The sequence below is a fragment of the Fistularia commersonii genome, chromosome 10, assembly GCF_037954325.1.
Source record: "Fistularia commersonii isolate RoL2024-O1a breed Wild chromosome 10, RoL_Fcom_v1.0, whole genome shotgun sequence".
Lineage (NCBI taxonomy): Eukaryota > Metazoa > Chordata > Actinopteri > Syngnathiformes > Fistulariidae > Fistularia > Fistularia commersonii.
Genome location: NC_141293.1, coordinates 3,569,588 through 3,578,944, shown reverse-complemented (window position 1 = coordinate 3,578,944; position 9,357 = coordinate 3,569,588). Strand labels below are relative to the sequence as shown.

The window sequence follows — 9,357 nt, the reverse complement described above, 5'->3', positions numbered from 1 at the left end:
TCTCCGTGGGGTTACGTAAGGGGGCTGAGGGGAAATTACGTCATCACAGCTCCATCTGGGATCGATTGGCTCAGTTCGCGCCTGCGCAGTAGCGGCGTCTCGCCAGACCCTCTCAATCCAGCGTGAAAACGGTTGATGGCCGCTCAAGTCGCTAGCGCTTGCTAACGAAACCGGGAACGAACACCAAGCCTCGGGATGTTTTTGTCTACCGCCGTTCGGTCTGCGGTGGTGCAGACGGTACGTTGGGTGATGAATGTCGAGCTTTTCGTCGCAATTTAAACTCCTCGCTTTTTTTCCCCGAGACGACAGACGGAAAATAATGTCATGACTCCTCGCAAGGGCAAGCGGTGGAGGCCGCTCAGCTAGCGGCTAACGTTGGGTAACGTTAGCAAATTAGCTGATGTAGCTTATAGATGTCAAACGTATTCGAGTGGAAATTATTAAGAAAAACGCACTCTTGCTCCGATAAGCCTCGTTTACTCTCATCTCTAAAATCACCGTTTGATGTGAAATGTGAAAAGTCACTGACCGAATTGTACTGTACCGTCAATGTTAAACATTTACGCCAGTGTCTTCCATCAAATGTAACAGAAGTACTGTACTCTGTTGTCATTTAAGTCCACCACTCCAACTCATTGTGACTATTTTCTTATATGGACCAGGAACATTCAAATAAAATGTTATTTCTTTTTTTTTTTGCGATCATAGGTCAGAGGTCTGCATCGCTCTGCTGCCCGTGCCGGAGCAGGGGGCATCTTCGTGGTGAGTGTGTTTAGAAGTGGGTCACTGTCAGTATTATTTATTTGTATCAAAAATTATTATTCAAAGTAAAGATCATTTTGCTTGTCAGGTTTGATGGTGAGTTTTGTTGTGCACATCATGTATTCTCCAAAAATCTCGCCGGTTCAGATGGGATTGGGCTTTTGTGCAAACTTTAGAATGTTTATGAATACATTTTCATCTCTCATCTGAGAAATGTTGTCAGTTATTGTCACAAGATTTGACAAGGATTTACCCTGAACCAGATAACTGAGAACCTCCATAATTATATATTGCTTTTTGTCAGAATTCATTGTGCAAATGCCTGTTAAATTTGCTTCAGGATGTTTCTGAAATCACAATTACGTTTCCTTTTGAAAAATTTAAATTAAAAAAATTCCTGTCTTCAAAATATATATTTGTCTGCATTTTCTGCAGTAAGAAATGGTACAGGTAAGATCCTAGTAGAAATTTACAATGTTTTTTTTCCCCAAATTAACGATACAATTATATTTGCACTTTTTGCAAGTATAGAAAGGTTTTGTTAAGTTTGACCTGTCTCTTCCAGTGATATACTTCTACATGTTCTTAGTTGATACAGAAGCTGTGTCATTATATTTAATAAATAAAACTGAATTTAAAAACTTTCATACTTATTGGAAGTATTGAACAGTGTTTTTGGTTTTAGATATTTAGAAAGATATCTGCCCGGAATCTCATGGAGCAAGTTTGAAAACATAAAAAGGAACGCACTGCACACAATTGGGAGTATTCCAAACTATAGTAATATATCCTGGGAACAGCCTGCACGGGACCGTCAGTCAGGGGGAAAAAACAAAAACATCGCAACACATGCAACACAGAAACATGCCATGGTTTGGCGCTCCCTCAGTATAAATGTTGTCTGTTTGTTTGGAGGAAACCCAGCTTTGCTCTTTGGCCTCCCCCGGACCCCTTTAACCAGGCACAGTTCAAAATGTTATTACATTTCAAATGCTATGGAAGTTTTCTTTTTTTCTTCCTGCTTTAATTGACAAATTATATTGGCTGTTCACAAGGGGGCAGTGTGCACAGCAGCAGAAATTACAGCCAAAATGCTAAAATTGTTGTCTTTCTTTCCCAAGCTCTAATGGCAAGCCGTTTTCCCTCAGGGCTCGATAGTTATTCATGTTTACTAGCTAGCACTCATGGAGCTCTTACTCGGACTTGGAGTCCCAGGAACAATTGATTTCTTAATCCCCTTGTCATATTGGCCCCAAGACAATTGCACACTTTTGCGTAATTGCGTGTAACTTTCAAACTGTGTGTTTTTTTTTTTTTCTTTTTAACCGTCTTGTCTTTTCTGTTGCAGCACAGAGATACACCTGATAACAATCCTGACACTCCTTTTGAATTCACCGAGGAGAACAAAAAGGTAAGATTCCATCAGCGCTCTAACACTTGGCTGCAAAGAAGGGAATGTAATCACCTCCCTTCTGAATAGAAAGATCTAAATATGGGCAGGAGATTTGGAAGAATCTCAGATTTTTTTATTTGTTAATGCTACCTTCCCTCTTTAATGACTTCGTCTTTCCACAAAAATATGCGTTAAACTTGTCCAGTAACATCTTTGGCCAAAGAGAGTTAATGCTGCTCAAATGAACCTCTGTTGATAATGAGCTGATAAAACGTCAGGAAATGTAACAGAGCATCCGTTGCCCAGTTAGGGATGGGTGCTGGATCAAAAATATCCACTAAAAAAAGGTTTGGAAAAAATCTGCACATCAAGAGTGCTCCAAAAGTAATTTATTAACAAATGTGCCATGAATATTTTGGTAAGCATCTGAAGAAGAGTGGATTTCTGCTCCAAACATCATGCTATAACAAATTTTCTTCACTCCATGTAAAATAAATGATCATTAATCTTGGAGCACTCTTGGTGTGTAGATTTTTTTCAAACCTTTGTACAGGAAATGTAACAGAACCAGTAAAATACCTTTCATACCAAATGAAAAAAATGAATGCAGTGACATGAGCTGAGAAATAAAACTTTATTCATCCCAGTGAAGATATTCAGGAAATACAGCTGAACAGCGATCATACATCAGTAACATACCCACATATACATGCTTGTACTCAAAAAGAACTTACTATGCAAGCAATGTCAATTGTGTATCTATTGGCCTGTGTGTCAAAACCCTCTCAAAATCCAAAAAACACCGAACACAGACCAAGGTGAAGTTTCATCTGGTGGCAACAAAACTTTGAGAGGAATTCTTTTTGAATTTTCAAATTGTGGATTTGTTGGCAGATCCCACACGTGTGTTGTGGGATATGCTGGGCGGGGTTGAATCGAAGGATCACTGTGCACAGCTTTGTTCTGCGTCTTGTTTGCTGTCTGCATTCTCTCCAAGATAATACATTTCCCTGTCTGATGTCTACCACGAGGTGTTGTTCTCATTATACTTTCTTTCCAGGTAGTTTCCCTTTAGACACCCTCATATTAACTGTCTCATATGTCTTGTGAATTGTTTTCTGCAGAGGATTGAAGCTATCATTTCGATGTACCCGGTCGGGCACAAGCAAGCAGCCACCATCCCTGTGTTGGATTTAGCCCAGAGGCAACATGGATGGCTTCCCGTCGCAGTCATGAACAAGGCAGGGCCATGTTTGTGTCAAGTGTGTCTGAAAGTTGTAACCAATTACACAGATATATGGAGCGCTGATTTTGGAATCCTGGTATCGGTCTTTCATTGATACACCAGCGATAGACTGTGGTGACTGATAGAAAAACCTAACAGATCAGCTCCTTAAATGTGCAACATCTGACCTCTGATAACAAATCGTTTAACTTAGGAATTGACTGACATCCAATATCCACACTTTGTGATCTTTTCTTGATTACCTGTTAGTCTTTCTGGCCCTAAGTTAGCATCTCTGGTGTTAAATACCCAAATTTCCAGATGGTAAGCCGCGCCTTTTTTCACTAAGACAGCGATGCGTATAAGTACATGGATTTTTTTGGGGGGGGGGCTCACGAGCTTCACGCCGCTATAACAGTTATCCTTGTCACATCGGACCAATGAATTCTGAGTCCGTTCAACTCCGACACCGAAGAAGACGACTTTGATGGTTGAGTGCGCAGGAGGAAGCCCAAGATAATGATTGGCTAGCCGGTGCGGCTTACATTGAGGTGCGCTCAATAGTCCGGAAATTACGGTAAATACCCGGAGAGGCATGTTCACACAGGCTAGCTAACAGTATGTCATAACTCTGCTAGACAACATGAATGCATCTCAAAGTTCAACGATCATACTGTAAACTGACTATGTTTAATACCTTTAGTTCGCGGACGGTACTTTAATGTATCAGGGATTTAAATCTTGTGATTGCCTCGAAAAATACTGTCAGGAGAGAGTGTGTGTGTGTGGTGGCAATTCTACTTTTAATCCCTTCCAAAAACAAGCTGGATAGAACTTTCGTGAAATGCCGTACAGCATGTCATGTGCAGGATGTGAATGTGCACAATTGTTTTCATTCAGGTCGCCGAGGTACTGGAAGTCCCTCCCATGAGGGTGTATGAAGTAGCAACCTTCTATACAATGTTCCTACGTCAGCCCGTGGGAAAGTACTTCATTCAGATCTGCACAACAACACCCTGTATGCTCTGCAACTCAGACAGTATCCTGGAAGCCATCCAGAACAAACTGGGTAAGAGAGAAATTTTCCATTTTATGGCGGGTCACCAGTGAGGGGATACAAGCCTATTTGAGGTAATCAGAGAGGGGGAACAAACATGTAAATATACAGCAATCAACACTATTCAAACAGTGTGCTATGCAGGCAAACAGGAAGATGCTTTTTTTTTTTTTTTTAAATACCAAAAGACAAATGTGGGACTTTTCAGTGCGTATGGCTTTCTCTCTTCTGTCATTTAGCTAATAAGATGGTTGTATATTTGTTGTGAGTGGCATAGAGAGTCACCATCATGGAATTTTGGGTAGTATTGTTTGGTTTTGTGTTCCAGGCCCCGGGTCTGAGCCAAGAGGTCCGACTTACACGTGGCTTCATTTGTTTTTGTTTTTTTTTCAAACAGGTATCAAAGTTGGGGAGACGACGCCGGACAAGATGTTCACACTAATAGAGGTGGAATGCCTGGGCGCCTGCGTTAATGCACCGATGGTCCAGATCAATGACAACTATTATGTGAGTGCTTGACAACTCTGCGCAGATGGCCTCCTTAACTACATTAACAAAATTAGATTGAAGCCTGAAATGGGAGGGGTGGTTTAACTCTTTGGTGCACACACGGCCATTCAAAGGCCTCTACTTTTTATTTATTTGTCTATAAATGCAAACACACAACCGAGATGCCACTCCATGGCAGGACTGGCGAATATGGCCAGAAGTTTCAATGATTGAACTGTGATCTTATTGTTGTTATTCATATCTGTATTTCATTTGTTTTCCTAAATTAACATACCCAAACCAAGCAATAGAGATGCTCGATCATGTCGGTTTAGCTCAACATATTTTAATAAAATGTGTTCAACCTAGTTTGAGGAGATAAATATAGTGCCATGAAATATAGGTGCTTTAGAAGCCACAGTAGGTATAGCATCATCATCAGGTAAAAATAATGTCTTTACTAATAATATTGGTGGAAAGACAGTTTATCAGCCCAATACCAAATGAAAAGCTTGCTTTTTGGAACCGTGTTGAGATATTTTGTGTTGCAGTGAATCTAGGGATGCTTCAAACAGCTAATTTCCTGAAGATTTACTCTTAAAAACAAATTTCGACCGCGACAAGGAAGAAAACTTTAAGGAAACGGTTTGACTGAGGCACAATTGACTTTTAAATTGCAACATGTTTGGAGAGCAAAATATTGTGTGTTAAAGTCATTCTCCAAGAGCCAAACCGTTGAGTGCGGTTTAAATGTGCTGCATTTTCTTCCTTTTACTGTTCAAAGTTGCAACACAATACACATTATCATTTAAAAAAAGTCACTGGCTGAAGATTGAGCTATAACTTGTAAATTAGATGGTGCTCTGTGCAAACGTGCGCCTTAATTGGCATTCCACAGACAAGGCCATGGCAACAAACCTAATGAAGACATCTCATGTAAAATACCCTGGTATGTGTATGGCACCTAACTGATGTAAATTAAATCAGAAATGGAAGAATGTAAGCAAGGATGCATATGGTATTTTGCAGCAGCCACCGTGAGCCATCAGTGTCTCGGTGAAACACGGGAGCAGACATTTAAAGGACGAGTGGAGAGCTTCTCCCAGTTGTAGTTAATCACCACGTAACACTGAGATATTCTAATCTGTCCACAATTGAATTAACTCTGCTGTGCAACCATGGGGGGGGGGTCCGATTATCAAGCTGCCACAGACACGGCTAGTTACTGAATTTATAACATTACCAGTGAAAAGATTCGTCCCGTAATCTCTTGAGTATTTAGGGAGAAACTCACCGGTCTATAAACAAGCGTGTATACCATATCTTGAGAATTGATTTAAGACAATACGTGTGGAATAATACCAACAACATCAGTGTCAACTGCCATATTGTCCATTTTAAAAATGAGATACACAACAATGAAGCACAACTCCCCAAAGCTTCTATGATCAAATAAATCTTATGTCAGAAGATCACACGTCTGTCCTTGTGTGATCAGGCGATGTAAAATTGTGATCTTTCAAGCCTCAGTGGCTGTTGTTGAACTTTCAGGCTCCAAATGCACACCTTACCAATGTATGAAAGCTTAACAGGTTTCTGCGACTCTTTGTGTTTTGTGTTGTACGAGGAAGGACACAGCGGGGACCAAATTAAAAAAAAAAAAAAAAAAGGCTGATGAAGGGCTGGTTTTCTGTCCGGTCTTAAATTCATTTAATGGCACTACTTAAGGAAGTTATATTAAAAGGCAATATATTAAAAGTCATTGTAAATTATATAATCTGCACTTAAAACCCACTCAGGGCTCGGTTATTAAACCGAAGTTCTTGTGCTTGAAGGCTGCAAACGTTTAAGGCAGAGCCAGCTTTAATATAGCTACACAGATAAACATGTTCAGAAGTGTTTGGTGTTTGAAGATTTTGATTGTTGGTCCTGTTATAACTGTTTATTCACATGCTAATTTAGGAATGGAAAATGAATATGGTAGCATGATATGTGAATGGGCTATAGGTTTCAGAATTAAGAATCTAAACAGATTTACTTCGGCATAAAAGTAGATAGAATCATTCTCATTGAATGTGGGGAGAAATACTAAATCACAGTCACATGGCAACATTTTAAGCCCCTCTATTTTAGAAAAATCATTGTCGAGGAAACTGATTACAACTGATCTGGCAATTTGATTATCATCTGTGCGTTTACAAAAAAAAAGACTCCATACTGCGAATAACTCAAAACATTGTGGGCACAATTTATGACCCAGTTATCTGCTGCTTCATGCTGGCTTTCTGCGAAAAAGGAAGCATCAATTACACTGCAGTGACTGCCAACATTTTTATATTTCATCCGACCATTTGTAATCTAATCATACAGCCAGCCATAAAAGCAGATACGACCAGCATCTTCTTTTTTGTAATATTTCTTCGGCATTATTTACTACACAATTTTTTTACGGCGATGATGACTGGAGGGCCTCCGAACTTTCTTTGGTTCTCCGACATAGAATTAGATGGGAATGAGATTATCTTTGACCAGGTAAACAGATGGGTGAAACAGTAAAGCTCTTTTCAGTAATCCAGCTCTTGGACTTCAAGTAACGAAAGGCAACTCGCTGTTTTTTATTCCTTTTTGTTAGGAGGACCTCACGCCTAAGGATATTGAAGATATTATTGACGAGCTTACAGCAGGCAGAGTCCCACCCCCAGGACCGAGGTACTGAAGCAACGCCCATGATGTCATTAGTGATAAACTACATTTCAGTGAATCCATATTGACATTATTTCTTTTAATTTCTTGTAGAAGCGGGCGTTTCTCCTGCGAGCCTGCAGGTGGTTTGACCTCCCTGACAGAACCTCCCAAGGGACCAGGCTTTGGTGTACGACCAGATCTGTAGAACTCACTTTTAGACACATTTTGCTTTCCTTCAAGAGCAACTTGTCCTGACTCTGATGTTTCAAAACATGCTATGTAAATAAAGTGTTCATGTACCTGTGCTCTTTTGTCAGTTTGTCAATTACAGCGGTCAACACAAGGAAATGGTGATTCTACAGTAGCCTATAGGTGAAAATGACAATTTGGATTGTAAAACTACCTTTTTGACCATAAATGGTGATGTTAAACCATCTGAAGCTCCATATACAAGGCCAGAATTCTCAAGTGAGGCTTTTCAAATGAATTGTAGTGGACTTTGAACAATCTGGCTTTTTCCCAGTTACTACTCTGCCCTTTCTGTGGGTCTTGTTACCCGAGGCTACTGTTTGGAACAATGCCTGATTCCCCTCATTTACTAACAGTACGCATTTTACCAATTAGAATAACAAGGTATGTACGGATCATATCTCGTCCTTTCACACTTTTATTCATATTGCGCACTAGCTTTCCGTACTTTTACTTTAGCTAACCCAATCAGACTGTAACCCCAGCTTAACACATGCAAAACAAACATCTTATATTAAACACCAGCCAAATCAGAGGAAAGTACAAAGGGGTTTGGGCAGATTTCAGTCAAAGAACAATAGATAAAATGGCTCATGGATTTCAACATTTTTCCACTGCTGAAGTTTCACATATTCAAGGGACAGATTGTCCATATTGCGTAGATGTATGATCAAACTCAACAAACCTGCTTGCAATTTGCAAACTGGAGAGTAACACTGAATACTAGTGTAAGGCAACCGCTTATTGTACACATGGACTAATTAATCTCCCGATTCGGCCTCGCCAGGCGTGAGCTCCACGCAAATTAGGTCACGCCATTGTACGGAAACCCTTCCTTTTCCCGCATGCAGCCTCGAACACACAGACGGATCCTGTCATTGCCATCACGGCCCGGGTGGTGTTTTTGGTGTCTCGCCGGCGTCCCAACCCCCCCGACCCCGCTTTCCTCCTGCGACTTCCAGGGCCTGCTCATCCCAACGATGCGCCATCATGGCGCATGCGCGTTGGGAGCCGCGATGCAAATGTCACTGCGCAACAAATTCCGAGCTGGGAGGAGGAGAGGAGGAGGCAAAAAAAAAAAAAAAAGACGGGCGGGTTGGACGGAAAAGCGACACTTAACAGCTTATTGAAAATGTGGTAAAACTAGGCAGCAGAACGCACGTCCGCGGGGGACAGTCCACGTTTAGCCTCGGCCCTGATCTTTCGAGAAGGTTCCCACTGACCGCAACAACAGCGGAAAAGATGACGTCAAGCGGCCGTTGCTGCTCTCCCTCTCCGTTCCCTTTCACTCCGGTTCAAGTCAGCTTAAAGCCACACACGCCAGTTAGCAGATAACAATTGCGACAGCATGATGGTTATTCTTACCATTAAGAGTGCGGACGTTCGCCGTATTAATTACTGAAAGAGTTAAATCGCACTCGCATAGCCCCCATCTACACAGTCTATCCGGCAGACGAAGCGCTTATAAGCTCGGTGGGGCTCAACGGATCACGTGGT

At 41.2% G+C, this 9,357-nt stretch overlaps 1 protein-coding gene and 1 long non-coding RNA gene across 2 annotated transcripts; one reads left to right on the top strand and one right to left on the bottom strand.

Moving 5' to 3' along the window:
• Positions 1–82: 82 nt before the first annotated feature.
• Positions 83–7,916, top strand: ndufv2 (NADH:ubiquinone oxidoreductase core subunit V2). Its single transcript, XM_086153376.1, has 8 exons — positions 83–237; positions 709–762; positions 2,111–2,173; positions 3,280–3,396; positions 4,281–4,449; positions 4,835–4,944; positions 7,559–7,635; positions 7,723–7,916. Exons 1-8 carry the CDS (start codon positions 196–198, stop codon positions 7,814–7,816), a joined length of 726 nt encoding a protein of 241 aa, XP_086009502.1. The 5' UTR covers positions 83–195; the 3' UTR covers positions 7,817–7,916.
• LOC147230121 (uncharacterized) lies at positions 2,776–9,282 on the bottom strand. Its single transcript, XR_015106668.1, has 2 exons — positions 9,226–9,282; positions 2,776–4,502 (listed from the first exon to the last, which is right to left on the bottom strand). It is a non-coding gene; the product is annotated as an uncharacterized LOC147230121 (long non-coding RNA).
• Positions 9,283–9,357: the final 75 nt, after the last annotated feature.